Here is a 20,471-nt window from a genome sequence, read left to right on the forward strand (position 1 = left end):
CTTTGGTGTACCACATTTTGACCTAATTTGTTAATTTCTTGCTGTGGTTAACTAAATTAAATAAAAGATTATGAGGTAATAAACAGGTTTGTTGGACTGATATTTCCATATCACAACCCACAATTGTGGAAGCTTAGGATAGAAACTCAAGTTAGGAACTGAAGGCAAGAGACATGAGGAAAAAATGTTTACTAGCTTTCTCTCTCACTTAGTCACTCATGTTCAGCTAGCTTTCTTATCCTTCTCAATTCCACTTGCTTAGGGTATTGAAACCATCAGTGGAAGAGAAGAGCCTTCCCACATCAATCGTCAATCAACACAATTTTCCCCAAACATAGTAAGTAGCAATTTTGATCTGGGCAAATCCTCAGTTGATGTTCTCTCAGATGACTCTAATCTACATGATGTTGACAGGTGAAGTTAATTAAGGTGGAAATGATAATATATGAGAAGAAGATTTTTTAAACACAAAATAAATATATTAACCATATCAAACATGAAGAAGTGGAAAACACAGATAGGTCAAGAAATGAGGAAAAGTAAGCCTCTAAGATAAAGAAGAAAAAAACTAAAATTGTCTCTCCAAAGAAATTTCCTAAACCAAGAAACCCATAGGGACCTCATAATACGGTTAATTTTCTGAAAAAGAATGATGAAGATCTATTATTTTCTAGAGAAACAATAATAAATTTAGATGATAATTAATAAAATCAACAATATAGATGGTATCATAGGCAAAACAAGACACAAAGACAGGCCTACAAATATATATCATGGTTCCTTAAACAAGAATGACAAGATACTAACTAAAATTAAATAACCAAAAATTACTAGCCAGCAGTCATCCTGTGCACTCTAGTTCTCTCCTTTGCTGATAATAGAAAATGGATTGGGTGAGGAGAGCTGTTCCACCAAAACTGAAGAAATTTGAACAAAACTTTCTGATGTTTTAACTTTATAAGAAAGTTTTGATTACTAAAGGATCTCATTCTCTTATAAAAAGAAAATTATATTGATTAAGATCACTTAGGCAGCATTTTCTTTCCTATGACTGAAGATTGCCTGTAAGTCTGCATCAGAGTGAAGAAATAAAAACTTTTTCAAACCAAATTCAAGATAACAAATTTTTAAAGAAACAGTGTATGATTTGTATTATACACCTGAAGCAATTTGTTTTGCTCTAATTGTTTTATGAGTCACAAGGATTTTTGAAAACAAGTTTATCCCCACATTTTGTATATGTTTATGTGTGAGAAAGAATGTCTTTCATACATATACAGGTGACATATAAGAAAAGAGGATGTCAGATCCCCTGAATCTGGAGTAGCAGGTGGTTCTAAGCCTCCTAACTCAGATATTGGGATATGAACAAGCCTAATAATTTCAAGTCACTGAAAAAAATCTTAAAATATAGACTGGCACAAACTTAGCAACACTTTAGCTATATCACTCTGGTTATCTATGAGGGAAAAAATACTTTTACAAACTTATAGAGCTACTATGGAAATCAAAATGGCAGTTCCTCAGAAAACTGGGAATAGATCTACCACAGAATGCTGTTGTACCAGTCTTGGGCATATACCCACAGATGATCCATTCTGTAGTTAGCTTTTTTTTTACTCTTTGGCTCTTTTGGGAGCCCAACATCCAGCTCCCAAAAAAATCACATGGAGAATGATTCTTACCTATGAATGCCCAGCCTTAGCTTGGGTCTAGTGAGCTTTTCTTAATTTAAATTATTCTATCTACTTTTTGCCTTTGGACTTTTATCTTTAGTTTATATACCTTTCTTTACTTCTTACTCTGTGTCTAACTGTGAAGCTGGGTAGCTGGTCCCTGACATTCTCCTCTTTCTCTTCTTGGTCCTCAAGCCTTCTCTCTTTCTCCTTTTATTTATTCTCTCTGTCTGAAATCCCAACCTATCCCTCTCCTGCCTAGCTATTGGTCATTCAGATCTTTATTAGACCAATCAAGTGTTTTAGGCAGGCAAAGTAATACAGCTTCACAGAGTTAAAAATGCAACATAAAAGAAAGCAACACATTCTTGCATCATCAAACAAATATTCCACAGCATAAATGGATGTAACACATCTTCAATTAATGTTCCACAACATTTCCCCTTTTGTCTAAATAAAAAATGAAAGATTATAACTTTTAACTTTCTCCACAGCTGCCATTTCCTTTTCATTAACATTTAAAAAATTAAAGCTAATAAACTACTGTGCAATCTATATCTAGGGGTTTTAATTACCCCTTTCTGTTTATTAAGCTATCTTTTAGGGGGCCAGATGAAACATTAACTAATTAATCCTTATAAATAAAAATTGGGAGTCAGATATCAGGGGTAAAAACCTGAAAGATCAGAGAAACAGTGGAGAAGCCACCAGTGACTCTTCCTCTTCCATTCCTTTATCCAAAAAATGCCAAGATCCTCTCTCAGCCTAACCTTATTACTTCTTGTCTCCTATCTATCCACAGTCTTCCAAATCTCTATGGTATTTTTTTGTCAGTAAATAGCTAGTTCTGTTCTCTGACTCCAACCATGCTTTTTTATCAAAATATTGTCAAAATATAACACAGCATCCTGCAACCTCTCAAGTATCTCACTCTTGCTACTTCCACACTTCTATGCAGTTTTTCATGGCAGATGTCTCACAGCTTGGGTCTCTCAACATCCTGTGGTCTGAAATGTGACCCAGCTTCATATCCACCACTTCATGTAATGAACTCTCACAATCTCTTCACTAGGGCTCTGACTATGCCAAACATAGACAGGCAAAATAGTGATGACCTGATCACAAAAGAAGACTCCATGACCTTTATATTTTACATCTTTCTTGTTTTCTGAATCAGTATGACATAGGCAATCCTGCCAAGATTTGATGGGCTCTACCAAGCTTGGACCATATTTGCTGCAAGTTCTGTATGATGTTGTTCCTGGGACAAGGAATTACTTTGTGTACTCCTTCCAAGAATTAAGGACTTAGCTAGATGCAGTCTTACCTTTGGAGCATGTTCCTAGGCTTCAAATGTACAGCCAGGCTCTTCCCTTTAATGGTGATAAAAATCCTTGATAATCTCTGCACCTTTTTCACCACTAGACTACCATCTGAAACTACCTAGTATAGTTTTTCTTAACAAAACAGACTTTTCTGATGTGGGATGTCCATCTGTATGCTGTGAATATGTGATGCTTTTATAGGTTGATGAATAAAGCTGTTTTGGCCTATGACAGGGTAGCATATAGATAGTTGGGAAATCCAAACAGATTCAGAGAGAAAGAAGGTAAAGTCAAGGAGACTCCAAGAGCTACAGGAGGAACAAGATGTGAGGTAACAAGTCATGAATCATGTAGCAAAGCAGATGTATACAAAATATGTGTTAATTTAAATGTAAGAGCTAGCCAGTAATAGTCTGAGTCTTTGGCCAAATATTTATAATTAATATAAGACTCTGAATGGTTATTTGGGAGCTGGAAGATAGGAAAGAAAGTTGCAGCTACACTTGTCATCTCTTCCTTCTTGTTCTCTTCACTGTAGACCTGAATGAGTTATTATTAAAACCATCCAATAAAAGCAGTATTTTGTATAGGAAATCAGTTTATTCTGTAATTCTGCCTATGCACTTTCTCAGAACATGGAGAGAATAAGAAAGATTAGGACTAAAATATCACACAAATGATCTCTAGATAAATTTTTCATGAAGTATTCTAAGCAACTGTGCTATGTACCAAGCTAAGATCACCTGATGGGACCACAAAGAATGAAGCCAGACTTAGGCTGGAAAGACCACAGCAAGACAAGTCTATGACTGTTTTATTGAGGACAATCAGAATTTTTATTTATCAAAAACAGAAGATAATGGCAATTTCCAGGATCAATACAATTGTAACTCACAGGATGAATATTTTTTATTCCCATTGGTTAATACAAAAAAAAACTGCTTTGGGCTTATGGTAGCACATGATAGAGCAAGGTGGGAATTCCAAGCAAAGATAGAGGTGAAGAGAAAGGAGAGTCAGGGAGACACCACATAGCTGCCAAAGGAGACAGATGCCAGATGGACCCTTACTGATAGGCCACAACCACTGGTGATACACAGATTAATAGAAATGGGTTAATTAAAGATGTAAGCATTACTTAATAAGAAGCCAAAGCTATTGGCCAAGCAGTGTTGTAATCAATATAGTTTCTGTGTAATTATTTCTGGGCAGCCAGGAGACAAGACTCCATCAACAAAATGGTACCAAAATGAAGAAGCAACTATATCAACATAAAACCTAAGAGAGTTTTTTAAAAATCTAGACACCAAAGAACAGAGTTAAGCAAGACTTCTTGGTAGCCACATATTTTTCCAGATGGGCTTTGTTAGCTGGCAGCAAGCAAGGGTTCAGCAGCTCCTATAAGGGAGGAAACAAATGATACCCAGCTTCTTTAGGGAAGGGCTTCCTGGTCTGTGCTGGCACAAACTGCTCTGACTCTTGGGGGAGGTACTGCACTGAAATGGGATCTGTATGCAGCATGTTACAAATTGCTTAATGGAGACATAGACATGCCATGTCCCTGGAGCTGGGGCAGAGAGAATGGCTCACAGAGCTGGCATTAAACATACCTCTGCCATGTTGGACTAAGTAGAGCAAGCAGGCAGGGCTGAGGAGTTGGTCCTAGCCATGCCTGTTTAGCATTTTTTAAAAAGTGCTTCTGGTCAGAAAATAATTACAAATATGTAAAAAAAAAGCAGATTCAGATAAAAAGACCTGTAAATGGGTCACACTGTATAAATGTATGTAAGCTTAGGAGAGAGAAGACAGTCATAGATTAAAAGAGTAAAGAAAAATAAGCCATGTAAAGATGGGAAACACACAGAGATGTGGATTATTGTGTTTTCTTTGAGTTTTTTTTTTTTTTTTTTTTTTTTTTTTTACTGTGAATGAACTAAGTACAGAGAGACATTTCATCGTATTGGCTGCTAAGCTAAACCAACATATATATATATATATATATATATATTTTAAAGGTATCTTGACTTCAAAATTTTGGTCTAAGGGTATGTTGCTTTGGAAAAGAGGTTCAGCTTTTGTTTTCACAGAGGATGAGAACCTGTAGATTCCTTCTAGAATAAGGTGGTTTGATGGACCAAGATCCCCTGATAGCTCTAACCCTACAAAATACTTCACCCAATAAAAAGCAGAAAGCAGTTTGGAAAGAACTACTCCAAAATTTACAAATATTGTTTATAAATGTTTGTTTACATTTAAAGGGGATATGATATAGATAATAGTTTGTGTAGAAGGAACAGCGGGCTGGGTCCCGCCACCCGGCTAGCTTTACCCAAAATAATTACACAGAAACTGTATTCTTTTAAATACTGCCTGGCCCATTAGTTTCAGCCTCTTATTGGCTAATTAACCCATATGTAGTAATCCGTGTAGCACCATGAGGTGGTCGCTTACCAGGAGAGATCTTAACCTGCGTCCATCTCGGAGAGGAGACGCATGGAGACTAACTATGGCGACTGCCTGAAGCGTCTCCCCAACTCTGCTTCCTTTCTCCCACAATTCTGTTCTGTCTACTACACCTACCTAATTTTCTGTCCTCTTAAAGGGCCAAGGCAGTTTTTTATTAATCAATAAAAGTAACACATAGACACTCCTCCATCAACTTTGCATTTGTATTTATCTTAGTCCATTGAGACAAATTTAAGATCAATTTTGTTAACTGAATATCTGCTCTTGTTTAAGGTATTTTATTTGTTCTGTTCATTTAAAGATTCAATGTATAGTTAAGAAATATAAATTAATAGTCATTTATAACAGTTAAACCTATAGTCATGTTAGTTAGGTTTTCTAAATGTACAGAGATATATTTCATATGGATAGGTATTCTTTAAATATTTGAAAGACAAACAGAATATGGCATTAAATGTCTTAAAAACTTAGACCTTTTCATGACAGTGAGACATGTTTCCTTCTGGTAGCACCAATTATTTCAGAGAGGTTGATGGACATTGAAAAAGCTTATTATGGAATTTGCCTTAAATGTGACAAAGATAGCTGTTTGGGCAAGAAACTGCTCTTGCCTGGATTGCTTGATGGTATGCTGTATAAACTGGACATGCAGGACCTATAAAAAATGACTGTTAAAGTTCCCTAAAGAAGGTAAGACAGGACCCCACAGCAGCAGCCCAGGAGACGGAGCACAGCCTCTCCTCAACACCCTACACTTTCTGGTATTCTGGCTGGGACTACTCTCCCTGGCTACTGCCTCTCTCTTCCTACCCCACCCAGCTTTCATCCAGAAAAACCCTCCCTTCTTCCTCTCCTCTTCGGGTTCATAACATCTCCAGCTCAGCCTGATAGGGGCGCTGGGACTGGGTAGGGAGTGCAACCGGCAGGTGGGAGTTTCTTTGTTTCAATAGCCTGCTGCACCAAGGTAGGCCCTTTGTCTGCAAGCTCCTTGGCAAGCAAGGACACCAAAGAAGATCCATAGAGGAGCATTCGGAAGAAGAGATGGGCAGGCGCCAATGCAAGAATTCTTCCAACAATCTGAAAAACAACATGAAATCACCAGAACCCAGCAATCTTACAACAGGAGGATTTGAACACCTCAATCAAGAAGTAGAAAATCTTGACTTTTTGAAAGTGATAGAGGCCCTTAAACAGGAGGTGAAAAAAATCCCTTAAAGAAATGGATGAGAAGGGGACCTGAAAGTCTGCAGGAGGATCCATCGTTCTTTGGGGTGAGTGAGGAGTGAGTGCCCGAACCGCGGCAGCTGCCCGGTGAGGGACCACCGACTCTCCACAACTCCCCCTGCCACCAGCACACTTCCTGCTCTTCCTGCAGGGGTTATTCTCCCCGGATACTGCCTCTCTCTTCCTGTCCCTTCCCAGCTTGCACCCAGAATCCTCCCCCCCTCCCCCTGCCTCATCCTCCCGTCTTTGGGGCCACAAAATCCCACAGCTCAGCCTGTTTGGGCTCTGGGGACCTGGAATTGAGTGCACCCAGGCCGGTGGGAGGTCCCCTCCTTCATTTGACTGCCCGGAGCAAGGTAGGCCTTTGTCCGAGAGCTGCTTGGCCTGCAAGGGGACCTGAAAATCTGCAGGAGGATCCATCGTTCTTTGGGGTGAGTGAGGAGTGAGTGCCCGAACCGCGGCAGCTGCCCGGTGAGGGACCACCGACTCTCCACAACTCCCCCTGCCACCAGCACACTTCCTGCTCTTCCTGCAGGGGTTATTCTCCCCGGATACTGCCTCTCTCTTCCTGTCCCTTCCCAGCTTGCACCCAGAATCCTCCCCCCCTCCCCCTGCCTCATCCTCCCGTCTTTGGGGCCACAAAATCCCACAGCTCAGCCTGTTTGGGCTCTGGGGACCTGGAATTGAGTGCACCCAGGCCGGTGGGAGGTCCCCTCCTTCATTTGACTGCCCGGAGCAAGGTAGGCCTTTGTCTGAGAGCTGCTTGGCCTGCAAGGGGACCTGAAAGTCTGCAGGAGGATCCATCGTTCTTTGGGGTGAGTGAGGAGTGAGTGCCCGAACCGCGGCAGCTGCCCGGTGAGGGACCACCGACTCTCCACAACTCCCCCTGCCACCAGCACACTTCCTGCTCTTCCTGCAGGGGTTATTCTCCCCGGATACTGCCTCTCTCTTCCTGTCCCTTCCCAGCTTGCACCCAGAATCCTCCCCCCCTCCCCCTGCCTCATCCTCCCGTCTTTGGGGCCACAAAATCCCACAGCTCAGCCTGTTTGGGCTCTGGGGACCTGGAATTGAGTGCACCCAGGCCGGTGGGAGGTCCCCTCCTTCATTTGACTGCCCGGAGCAAGGTAGGCCTTTGTCCGAGAGCTGCTTGGCCTGCAAGGGGACCTGAAAATCTGCAGGAGGATCCATCGTTCTTTGGGGTGAGTGAGGAGTGAGTGCCCGAACCGCGGCAGCTGCCCGGAGAGGGACCACCGACTCTCCACAACCCCCCCTGCCACCAGCACACTTCCTGCTCTTCCTGCAGGGGTTATTCTCCCCGGATACTGCCTCTCTCTCCCTGTCCCTTCCCAGCTTGCACCCAGAATCCTCCCCCCCTCCCCCTTCCTCATCCTCCCGTCTTTGGGGCCACAAAATCCCACAGCTCAGCCTGTTTGGGCTCTGGGGACCTGGAATTGAGTGCACCCAGGCCGGTGGGAGGTCCCCTCCTTCATTTGACTGCCCGGAGCAAGGTAGGCCTTTGTCTGAGAGCTGCTTGGCCTGCAAGGGGACCTGAAAGTCTGCAGGAGGATCCATCGTTCTTTGGGGTGAGTGAGGAGTGAGTGCCCGAACCTCGGCAGCTGCCCGGTGAGGGACCAGCGACTCTCCACAACTCCCCCTGCCACCAGCACACTTCCTGCTCTTCCTGCAGGGGTTATTCTCCCCGGATACCGCCTCTCTCTCCCTGTCCCTTCCCAGCTTGCACCCAGAATCCTCCCCCCCTCCCCCTTCCTCATCCTCCCGTCTTTGGGGCCACAAAATCCCACAGCTCAGCCTGTTTGGGCTCTGGGGACCTGGAATTGAGTGCTCCCAGGCCGGTGGGAGGTCCCCTCCTTCATTTGACTGCCCGGAGCAAGGTAGGCCTTTGTCTGAGAGCTGCTTGGCCTGCAAGGGGACCTCACAGTCTGCAGAAGGATCCATCATTCTTTGGGGTGAGTGAGGAGTGAGTGCCCGAACCGCGGCAGCTGCCCGGTGAGGGACCACCGACTCTCCACAACTCCCCCTGCCACCAGCACACTTCCTGCTCTTCCTGCAGGGGTTATTCTCCCCGGATACTGCCTCTCTCTCCCTGTCCCTTCCCAGCTTGCACCCAGAATCCTTCCCCCCTCCCCCTGCCTCATCCTCCCGTCTTTGGGGCCACAAAATCCCACAGCTCAGCCTGTTTGGGCTCTGGGGACCTGGAATTGAGTGCACCCAGGCCGGTGGGAGGTCCCCTCCTGCATTTGACTGCCCGGAGCAAGGTAGGCCTTTGTCTGAGAGCTGCTTGGCCTGCAAGGGGACCTGACAGTCTGCAGGAGGATCCATCATTCTTTGGGGAGGATCCATCATTCTTTGGGGACACCAAACACCTCCGCGCTCCTTTTGAAGGAAGAGATGGGCAGGCGCCAATGCAGGAGCTCCTCCAACAACATGAAAGGCAACATGATATCACCACAAGCCAGACATCCCGAAACAACAAGAATTGAACACCCTACCCCAGAAGATATAGAAGAAACCGACATTAAACAGTACTTTATAAAAATAATAGAGGACCTTAAACAGGAGGTAAAAAACTGCCATAAAGAAATGGAGATGACAAACAAAAAGGTAGACGAAATAAATAAATCTCTCAAAGATACCCAAGAAAAACAAGAAAAACAAGAAAAAGCAATCAAACAGGTAAGGGAAACAGTACAAGACCTGATAAATGAAATGGAGGTATTGAAGAAAACACAATCTGAGGGACGACTGGAAATGGAAACTCTGAGTAAACGAACAGAAACTTCAGAGACAAGTATTTCCAACCGAATACAAGAGATGGAAGAAAGAATCTCGGACTCTGAAGATACTATAGAAGAAATAAACTCACAGATTAAAGAACTAAACAAATCCAACAAATTCTTAACACAAAACATTCAGGAAATCTGGGACACCATGAAAAGACCAAACCTAAGAATAATTGGGGTAGAAGAAGGAGAAGAATTACAACTCAAAGGCCCAGAAAACATATTCAACAAAATTATAGAAGAAAACTTCCCCAACCTAAAGAAGGATGTTCCTATGAAGGTACAAGAAGCCTACAGAACACCAAATAGACTGGATCAAAAGAAAGCATCCCCACGCCATATAATAATCAAAACACAAAACATACAGAATAAAGAACAGATATTAAGAGCTGCAAAGGAAAAAGGTCAAGTAACATATAAAGGGAAACCTATCAGAATTACACCTGATTTCTCAATGGAAACCATGAAAGCCAGAAGAGCTTGGATAGATGTGCTACAGACACTTAGGGAACATGGATGCAAGCCTAGACTATTATACCCAGCAAAGCTTGCATTCACCATTGATGGAGAAAACAAGATATTCCAGGACAAAAACAGATTTAAACAATACGCAGCCACAAATCCAGCCTTGCAGAAAGTAATAGAAGGAAAATCACAAACCAAGGAGTCCAACAACGCCGACAATAACTCAGGCATCTAGCGACCCTTCACCAGCACAACTAGAAGAAGGGAAACACACAAACTCTACTACTAAAAATGACTGAAGTTAACAACCACTGGTCATTAATATCACTTAATATCAATGGACTCAATTCACCTATAAAAAGGCACAGGCTAAGAGACTGGATACGAAAACAGAATCCAACATTTTGCTGTTTACAAGAAACACACCTCAACCACAAAGACAGGCACCTACTCAGAGTAAAGGGTTGGGAAAAGGTTTATCAAGCAAATGGCCCTAAGAAACAAGCGGGTGTGGCCATACTAATTTCCAACAAAGTTGACTTCAAACTAAAATCAATCAGAAGAGATGGAAAGGGACACTTTATACTCATAACAGGAAAAATCCTTCAGAATGAAGTCTCAATCCTGAATATCTATGCCCCTAATATAAAAGCTCCCACTTATGTAAAAGAAACACTTCTAGAACTCAAGGCAGCCATCAAACCACACACACTAATAGTTGGAGACTTCAACACTCCTCTCTCACCAATGGACAGGTCAATCAGACAGAAACCTAACAGAGAATTGAAAGACTTAATGGAGGTAATGAACCAAATGGACTTAACAGACATCTATAGAACATTCCACCCAAATAGGAAAGAATATACCTTCTTCTCTGCGGCTCATGGAACCTTTTCGAAAATTGACCATATACTTGGTAACAAAGCAAACTTCCACAGTTACAAAAAAATATTAGTAACCACCTGTGTCTTATCGGATCACCATGGATTAAAATTAGAATTCAACAACAATGCTACCCCCAGAAGGCCCACAAACTCATGGAAACTGAACAGTCAACTACTGACCCACACCTGGGTCAAGGAAGAAATAAAGAAAGAAATTAAAGTCTTTCTTGAATTTAATGAAAACAAAGACACAACATACTCAAACCTATGGGACACAATGAAAGCAGTGCTAAGAGGAAAGTTCATAGCACTAAGTGCCCACTTAAAGAAAACGGAGAAAGCACTCATTGGTGACTTAACAGCACACCTGAAAGCTCTGGAAAAAAAAGAAGCAGACTCACCTAGGAGAAGTAGAAGACTGGAAATAATCAAACTGAGGGCAGAAATCAACAAAATAGAAACACAGAAAACAATCCAAAGAATCAATGAAACAAGAAGCTGGTTCTTGGAGAAAATCAACAAGATTGACAAACCCTTAGCCAATCTAATCAAACGGCAGAGGGAGAACACGCAAATTAACAAGATCAGAAATGAAAAGGGGGACATAACCACAGACACAGAGGAAATTCAGAAAATCATTAGATCTTACTACAAAAGCCTGTATGCCACAAAATTGGAAAATGTAAAAGAAATGGACAGTTTTTTAGATAAATACCATATACCAAAGTTAAACCAGGACCAGGTAAATGCTCTAAATCGTCCTGTTAGTCGCGAAGAATTAGAAACTGTTATCAGAAACCTCCCTACCAAAAAGAGCCCAGGACCAGATGGTTTCAATGCGGAATTCTACCAGAACTTCCAAGAAGACCTAATACCTATACTCCTTAAGGTATTTCATAATATAGAAACACAAGAGTCACTGCCAAATTCCTTCTATGAAGCTACAGTTACCCTGATACCTAAACCACACAAAGACTCAACCAAGAAAGAGAATTACAGGCCAATCTCACTCATGAACATGGACGCAAAAATTCTCAATAAAATACTGGCAAACCGAATCCAAGAACACATTAGAAAAATTATCCATTACGATCAAGTAGGCTTCATCCCAGAGATGCAGGGCTGGTTCAACATACGAAAATCTATTAATGTAATCCATCATATAAACAAACTGAAGGAAAAAAACCATATGGTCATCTCATTAGATGCTGAAAAAGCATTTGACAAAATTCAGCACCCTTTTATGATAAAGGTCTTGGAGAGATTAGGGATACAAGGGTCATTCCTAAATATAATAAAAGCTATTTACAGCAAACCGACAGCTAACATCAAATTAAACGGAGAGAAACTCAAGGCTATCCCACTAAATTCAGGAACACGACAAGGCTGTCCACTCTCTCCTTATCTCTTCAATATAGTGCTTGAAGTTCTAGCAATAGCAATAAGACAACATAAGGGAATCAAGGGGATCCAATTTGGAAAGGAAGAAGTTAAACTTTCATTATTTGCAGATGATATGATAGTATACATAAGCGACCCCAAAAACTCCACCAAAGAACTCCTACAGCTGATAAACTCCTTCAGTAACGTGGCAGGATACAAGATCAACTCCAAAAAATCAGTCGCCCTCCTATACACAAAGGATAAGGAAGCAGAGAGGGAAATCAGAGAAGTATCACCTTTCACAATAGCCACAAATAGCATAAGATATCTGGGAGTATCGCTAACCAAGGAAGTGAAGGATTTATATGACAAGAACTTTAAGTCTTTGAAGAAAGAAATTGAAGAGGATACCAGAAAATGGAAGGATCTCCCCTGCTCGTGGATTGGGAGGATCAACATAGTAAAAATGGCAATTCTACCAAAAGCAATCTATAGATTCAATGCAATCCCAATCAAGGTCCCATTAAAATTCTTCACAGAGATTGAGAAGACAATAATCAACTTTATATGGAAAAACAAGAAACCCAGGATAGCCAAAAAAATCTTATACAATAAAGGTACTTCTGGAGGCATTACCATCCCTGACTTCAAACTCTATTACAGAGCTACAGTATTGAAAACGGCTTGGTATTGGCATAAGAACAGAGAAGTTGACCAATGGAATCGTATAGAAGACCCGGATCTTAAACCACAAACCTATGAACACCTGATTTTTGATAAAGGAGCCAAAAGTACACAATGGAAAAAAGAGGGCATCTTCAACAAATGGTGCTGGCATAACTGGATGTCAACCTGTAGAAGAATGAAAGTAGATCCATATCTATCACCATGCACAAAACTCAAGTCCAAATGGATTAAAGACCTCAATATTAATTTGAACACATTGAGATTGATAGAGGAGAAAGTGGGAAGTACTCTACAACAAATGGGCACAGGGAACCGTTTCCTATGCATAACCCCAGCTGCACAGACTTTAAGGGCAACATTGAATAAATGGGACCTCCTGAAGTTGAGCAGCTTCTGTAAAGCAAAGGACATTGTCACTAAGACACAAAGGCAGCCTACTGACTGGGAAAAGATCTTCACCAACCCTGCAACTGACAAAGGTCTGATCTCTAAAATATATAAGGAACTCAAGAGACTAGACGGTAAAATGCCAATTAACCCAATTAAAAAATGGGGCGATGAACTGAACAGAGAATTCTCAACAGAAGAAGTTCGAATGGCCAAAAGACACTTAAGGTCATGCTCAACCTCCCTAGCTATCAGGGAAATGCAAATCAAAACAACTTTGAGATATCATCTCACACCTGTCAGATTGGCTAAAATCCAAAACACCAATAATAACCTTTGCTGGAGAGGTTGTGGGGTAAGGGGCACACTCATCCATTGCTGGTGGGAATGCAAACTTGTGCAACCACTTTGGAAAGCAGTGTGGCGGTTTCTCAGGAAATTCGGGATCAACCTACCCCAGGACCCAGCAATTCCACTATTGGGAATCTACCCAAGAGATGCCCAATCATACAACAAAAGCATATGCTCATCTATGTTCATAGCAGCATTATTTGTAATAGCCAGATCCTGGAGACAGCCTAGATGCCCTTCAGTGGAAGAATGGATGAAGAAACTGTGGAATATATACATGCTAGAATACTACTCAGCGGTAAAAAACAATGACATCTTGAATTTTGCAGGCAAATGGATGGAAATAGAAAACACTATTCTGAGTGAGGTAACCCAGACCCATAAAGATGAACATGGGATGTACTCACTCATATTCGGTTTCTAGCCATGATTATAGGACATCGAGCCTATAAGTTTGGGATCCTTGAGAAGATAATAAGAAGGTGAACTCCCAAAAAAGATATAGTAATCCTCCTGGATATTGGAAGTAGACACGATCGCCAGGCAAAATTGGGAACTTGAGGGTTGGGCAAGACTGGGCCAAGGGAAGATGGGGAGAGAAAAGTGTGAAGGGGAGAGCGGGGGGAGCTCGGAGGAATGGGGTGCTTGGGATATAGGAAGGGTGGATATGAGAGCAGTGAAGCATATATCTGAATTTAAGGAGCTACCTGAGGGTTGTCAAGAGACTTGACCCTAGAGGGGTTCCCAGGTTTCCAGGGAGACGCCCCCAGTTAGTTCCTTGGGCAGCTGAGGAGAGGGAGCCTGAAAAGGCCAGTTCCTATAGCCATACTGATGAATTTCTTGCATATCACCATAGAACCTCCACCTGACGATAGATGAAGAAAATGACAGAGCCCCACCTTGGAGCACCGGACTGAGCTCCCAAGGTCCTGATGAGGAGCAGAAGGAGAGAGAACATGAGAAAGAAAGTCAGGACCGTGAGGGAACCTCCAGCTGACGACAGATGGGGAAGGTGACTGAGCCCCACATTGGAGCACTGGACTGAGCTCCCAAGGTCCCGATGAGGAGCAGAAGGAGCGAGAACATGAGGGAGAAAGTCAGGAACGAGAGGGGTGCGTTCACTCATGGAGACGGTGGGACAGAACTAATGGGAGATCACCAACTCCAGTTGGAATGGGACTGATGGATCATGCGACCAAACCCGTCTCTCTGAGTGTGGCCAACAGCGGGGGCTGACTGAGAAGCAAAGGACAATGGCTCTGGGCTCTGATTCTTCTTCATGGACGGGCTCTGTGGGAGCCTTCTCAGCTTGGTCGATCACCTTCCTGGACCTGGGGGGAGTTGGGAGGACCTTGGTCTTAGCATAGAGTGGGGAACCCTGATGGCTCCTTGGCCTTGAGAGGGAGGGAGGGGAGGTATGGGTGGAGGGGAGGGGAGGGAAGGGGGAGAAGGAGGGGAGAGAAAGGGGAGAAGGAGGGGAGGGAGGGGGGAGGAGGAGGGAAGGAGATGGAAATTTTTAAATATAAAAAAAAATAAACCATGAGAAAAAAAAAAAAAAAAAAAAAAAAACAAATGTGCCATTCAGACAAATTAAAAAAAAAAAAAAAAAAGAAATGGATGAGAAGAATAACAAAAAGTTTGAAGAATTGAGTAAATCCATAAATGATATCCTAGGAAACCAAGGAAAAACAATCAAACAGATAATGGAAACAGTTCAAGACCTGAAAACTGAAATGGAGGCAAGGAAGAAAACACAAACCGAGGTCCGGCTGGAAATGGAAAATCTAGGTAAACGAATAGAGACCACAGCAACAAGCATATACAATATATTTAGATAACAATGAATAAAATCAACAACATAGATGGGTAGCACTGACAAACAAAGACATATTATGTTCCTTTAAATAAAAACTACAAGATTCTAACCAAAATCAAACTCTAAGAAATCACTGACCAGCACTCATCCTATACACTTCAGTTCTTTACCCTTTCCCAATAATAGAAAATGGCTCAGGTGAGGAGGGCTGTTCCACTGAAACTGGAGAGATTCACTTGAAACCTTCTCATGTCTTACCTTCATAGAAAATAGTTTTGACTACGAAAAAAAAAAATCTCATTATCTTATAGTAAAGAAAAGTATGTCTGTTAACACCATTTTGCTCCCCTTGATTGATGATTGCCTGAAAGTCTGCAATCAGAGTCAGGAAATGAAAACATTTTAAAACAAAATGTAAAATAACATATTTTTAAAGAATCAGTGGACACCTAAAGCAATTGTTTTACTCTAATTATAAACCACAAGCACTTTTGAAAACAAGCTTATTGCTATTTTTTTGCATATGTTTGTGCATGAGTGAGAATGTCTTTCATATGTATACAAGTAACATACAAAAAAGAAGGGTTCAGATGCCCTGGATCTGAAAAGTAGAGTTATGAGCCTCACAACATAAGTGTATGTATCTGAACTCAGGTCACCTCCAAAAATGAGTATGTGGTGAGCCACCTGCCAACATCTATAATACCTTTTATCCAATAAACCAAAAGTCTCTCACAGATTAACAAGAGCAACAAAACCTCAATAAATAAAAAAGTAAATAAATGATCCTTGGAAACATGATGCATCAAAATTAAGATGATGTGTATGGTAAATTTGCACCATAAATGAATATAGTACAATGACAGTTCCTAACAATTTATAACAGGAAAGCTGATTACAAAGCTACATTCATATTGGAAGCACTCAGAGTAATCAATGGGATTATGAAAAAATAGAACACAGACTGACATAATATGATTCCTTTCTGGGTGGTGGTGGTACACACCTTTAGTCCCAACACTCAGGAGGCAGAGACAGGAGGGTCTCTGTAAATATGAAGCCAGCCTGGTCTACAGAGCAAGTTCCAGGACAGGCTTCAAAGCTACAGAGAAACCCTGTCTCGGGGAAAAAAATTACCACAAGGCTGATCAACAAGAATGTGTATGATACTTGGGAAAGAACAAAGAGGATAGAGAGAGAAAGCCAAGAATAAAAGCAGGAAAACATAGTCAGCTATTAATCAAAAGACCAAAGGAGACTTAGTCAGGAAACATGTGATCTTGACCAATGATACCCAGCTACCTATGATACTATGTGTATAGAAATTAAATAAACAAAGACTTCACATTTTCACAAAATCACTTCAAAGTGACCCTGAAACTGTTGTTTCTGACCCTCCAGCTACTGGTATTTCTTCCAGAGAGACCCCATGCTCTAGATACCTCTCTGCAAAAAGAGATGATCTACTGCTATGGTTCTGCAGCCCCTTAGACTTCTTTGTGTTTTCAGGTAAACCCAGCCCCACTGGTGCACAGTCCAAAAACAATATAGAATAATTTCTGCTTCCTGTCACATGGATTATAGCACAAGGTATAGATTCTGCTTGATCTACCTGACCAACACCATACACACCTAAGAAACCTCTGCAGCTCAGAAACTCTCTTTGTCCCCTGGAACTAAACATCAATGAATCACACCATTGCAGCTGGTGATAGCAGAAAGTTAGAATCATTTTAATAATGTATTGCTAAAAGACAATGAACATCACCAGAGTTCTACCAGCTTTTAAACTATTTAAAACTTATAAAAGACAAACTTGAAAGTAGGCTGCAATAGTCAGAACTTCTAGAAACCAGATTACCAGTTTTCAAATATGTGATGCAAACACAATTTTAGAACTGTGTGGTAATTTTAGAACTGTGTGGTGCAGCAAACATGTAATCCAAGGTTTAGAGTGTTTAGTCAAGAGGAGAACAAGGACAATGCCTTGTGAGGCTACAGACAGGGTTCAAGCACATCGCAGTCAAAATAGGAGACCTTGACTTAAAATCACTTTTCGTAAAGACTGGAAATTAATTTTAGAATTAATATACCCACATGGCACAATAGCACTTAATGTTGGTTGTGACCCTGTAATGGCCCCTTGAGCAGCATTTAGAAGCTAGTTTTTTAATGGAGGGATGGGCATTTGTGCTGGTTGTAAATCAGGCTTGTCTCCTTTGTGATGGGAATGTAGCTGGTTAATCCTGGGGAACAAACTTTTACATCTTATTATACTAATCTCTAACAGGCAAGGTTAGAATGTCATTGCCTTTGGGGTGTTTGGGATGCAGCTCTCCCTTACCTAAATTCCACTGTGTGACTTAATGTTTCCCAAGAACTGGAAACTCTATTACCCATCAGGTCTACTCTTCCACAGTTTAGCAGTGGAGCGCTACTCTACACAGGAAATACTGTTTACAAGCTCCACAGAATTAACTCCAGATGGATCCTAAACCTAAATATTAAATGTTCAAAGCGCAGAACTTCTGGAAGATACTAGAGGGACCAGGGCTCTCTGACGTTGGCAAATCTGTGTTCCATTGCGACAATACAAGCACGAAGAGAGCCCTCATTTCACAGTGAAGTCCCGTTCCCAAATCTCTGAACAGGCGCAGTAAGGATAGTGAAGTTACTCAGAGGCTGCCAGCCAGCTCGGGAATTTCAAAGAACATGCAGAATCACGCAGGATCACGCAGAGCCTGCTGGGGCATGCAGGACCAGCAGGACCAGGCAGAAACATGATGAACTCTGCATCTGGTCACCGGCTCCCACCCGGCCAGAGGTGGACGCACCACACTGTCTCCCATGGCTCAACTAGCCGCTTCTCCCGGTCTGAGAATAGCCCCAAACTCACCACGTCGTGGTTTTTCAGCTTGCCCATGCTCCCTGCTCAGGTCCCTGCACTCACATCAGAGCACACGAAACCACTGACGCCATCTTCTCTTCAAAGTAAAGCTTGAAAGTAGCCGTCACAGGAAGAATCATGCACAACTCCTGACTGGCAGGTCGCCCGGAGGGCCTGATTGGCCAGTGAGGCCTGAGTGACAAAAGCACCTCCCATAGAGTTATACTGTGCTTAAAGACACAGCTCAGTCGGGTGGTGATGGTGGCAGCGCATGCCCTTAATCCCAACACTTGGGAAGCAGAGGGAAGTAGGCGAATCTCTTTGATTTCTAGACCAGCCTGGTCTACAAAAGCTAGTTACAGGAAAGGCTCCAAAGCTACAGAGAAACCCTATCTCGAAAGACAATACATAGATAGATAGATAGATAGATAGATAGATAGATAGATAGATAGATAGATAGATAGATGATAGAGAGAGAGATGATAGATTAGATAGATAGATAGATAGATGATAGATAGATAGATGATAGAGAGAGATGATAGATAGATTAGATAGATAGATAGATAGATAGATAGATAGATAGATAGATAGATAGATAGATAGATAGATGATAGATAGATAGATGATAGATAGCGATGATAGATGATAGATAGATAGATGATAGATAGATGATAGATAGATAGATAGATAGATAGATAGATAGATAGATAGATAGATAGATAGATCTACAAGAGCTAATTCCAGAACAGTCTACAAAGGTGCAGAGAAACCCAGCCTCGAAAAACTAAAAATAAATTAAAAATTAAAGAAAATGAAAGAAAGAAAGAAGGAAGGAAGGAAAGAAAGAAAGGAAGGAAGGAAGGAAGGAAGAAAGAAAGAAAAAGAAATTTGTAAGAGCTAGTTCCAGGAAAGGCTCCAAAGCTACAGAGAAATCCTGTCTTGAAAAACAAAAAATTAATTGATTATTTATTAGTTATTAAATAAAATTAGTTATTAAATAAAAATTTAAAAAATGAAAAGTAAGACACAGCTCAATGGTTCCTGACCCTGCCTTTCATCCCAAATACCTTTTCTAGATAAGCAGAGATATGTTTCCATAGCACGTGCCCCTGGCTCCAGTAGCAGACCCTGCTATCTTCCTGCTCTCCTTGACACATGTAGCTAGCTAGCTTATACAGGCCACTACAGCTTACTATGTCCCTGTCCCACAGGTGGAAGGATGCCCAGAATATTAACAGCGAAAGGGAGATTTAAAGACACAAAAGGAGATATTTGTTATGTGACACCATACTGAGTTCAGGTGAACTGAACGTAATTTTTACCTGGTTGTCATAGGGAGTTCAGATAATCAGGAAAGAAAACCAAGAACTAGATCACAGATTAAAAACAGAAAATAAGTCTTTATCCCACCAGAAAGCTGCATGATGGCTCCATTCCTTTGGAGTTTCCTTCCTGAAATTCAGAACAAACTGTTGTCAAATGGATAATAATAAAGAGTAGTTTTCAGGGAAAGTTGAATACTTAGAGAATGATAAGACAGGAAAAAAGTGTTTATGAGCACTAATGCCATCACATCTTCCTCAATGGGCAGGTGAAAAAACCCACAGCAGCATTATTCAAAGTTGTCTACATAAATAGGACTGGTAGAATGAATCTCTCCATGTATATAAAAAGTGAATTTATTAGAATGTCTTACAAACTGTGGTCCAGGTAATCCAAAAATGACTGCCTAACAATAGAAATTTAAAGAGTCTAGTAGTTGTTAAGTTCATGAGGCTGGATATCTCAGCTGGTCTTCAGTATATACCAAAATTTCAAGGAAGTAGGCTCTAATGCTGGTAAAGAAATGAACTTGGTAGCCAGAGCTAGAGCAAGCAGGCAAAGAGAGAGCTTCCTTCTTCAATAATGAAGAGTCCAGGAATAAAATATAGAAATTAAGGGTCCAGTCCAGCCCAGAAATACAGAAATATAAAGTTGTAAGCCCAAACACATTTTGGAGAGAGAGAGAAAGAGAGAGAGAGAGAGAGAGAGAGAGAGAGAGAGAGAGAGAGAGAGAGCTGACAACCACTGTTAACCTTTAGCAAACACTTTCTACCTTAAGAGCAGACATCCTGGCAGC

General features: G+C 41.5%; 1 protein-coding gene across 1 annotated transcript in view; it reads right to left on the minus strand.

The window, feature by feature from the left end:
• Positions 1 to 18,474, minus strand: part of LOC119818460 (zinc finger protein 120-like) — a 29,994-nt gene extending 11,520 nt beyond the window's left edge. The window contains exon 1 of the mRNA XM_038335834.2: positions 18,362 to 18,474. Within this exon, the coding sequence (XP_038191762.2) occupies positions 18,362 to 18,388 (27 nt within the window). The 5' untranslated portion in view covers positions 18,389 to 18,474. The remainder of the gene's footprint in view (positions 1 to 18,361) is intronic.
• Between the last annotated feature and the right edge of the window lie 1,997 nt (positions 18,475 to 20,471).

The sequence above is a fragment of the Arvicola amphibius genome, chromosome 1 (assembly GCF_903992535.2).
Source record: "Arvicola amphibius chromosome 1, mArvAmp1.2, whole genome shotgun sequence".
Lineage (NCBI taxonomy): Eukaryota > Metazoa > Chordata > Mammalia > Rodentia > Cricetidae > Arvicola > Arvicola amphibius.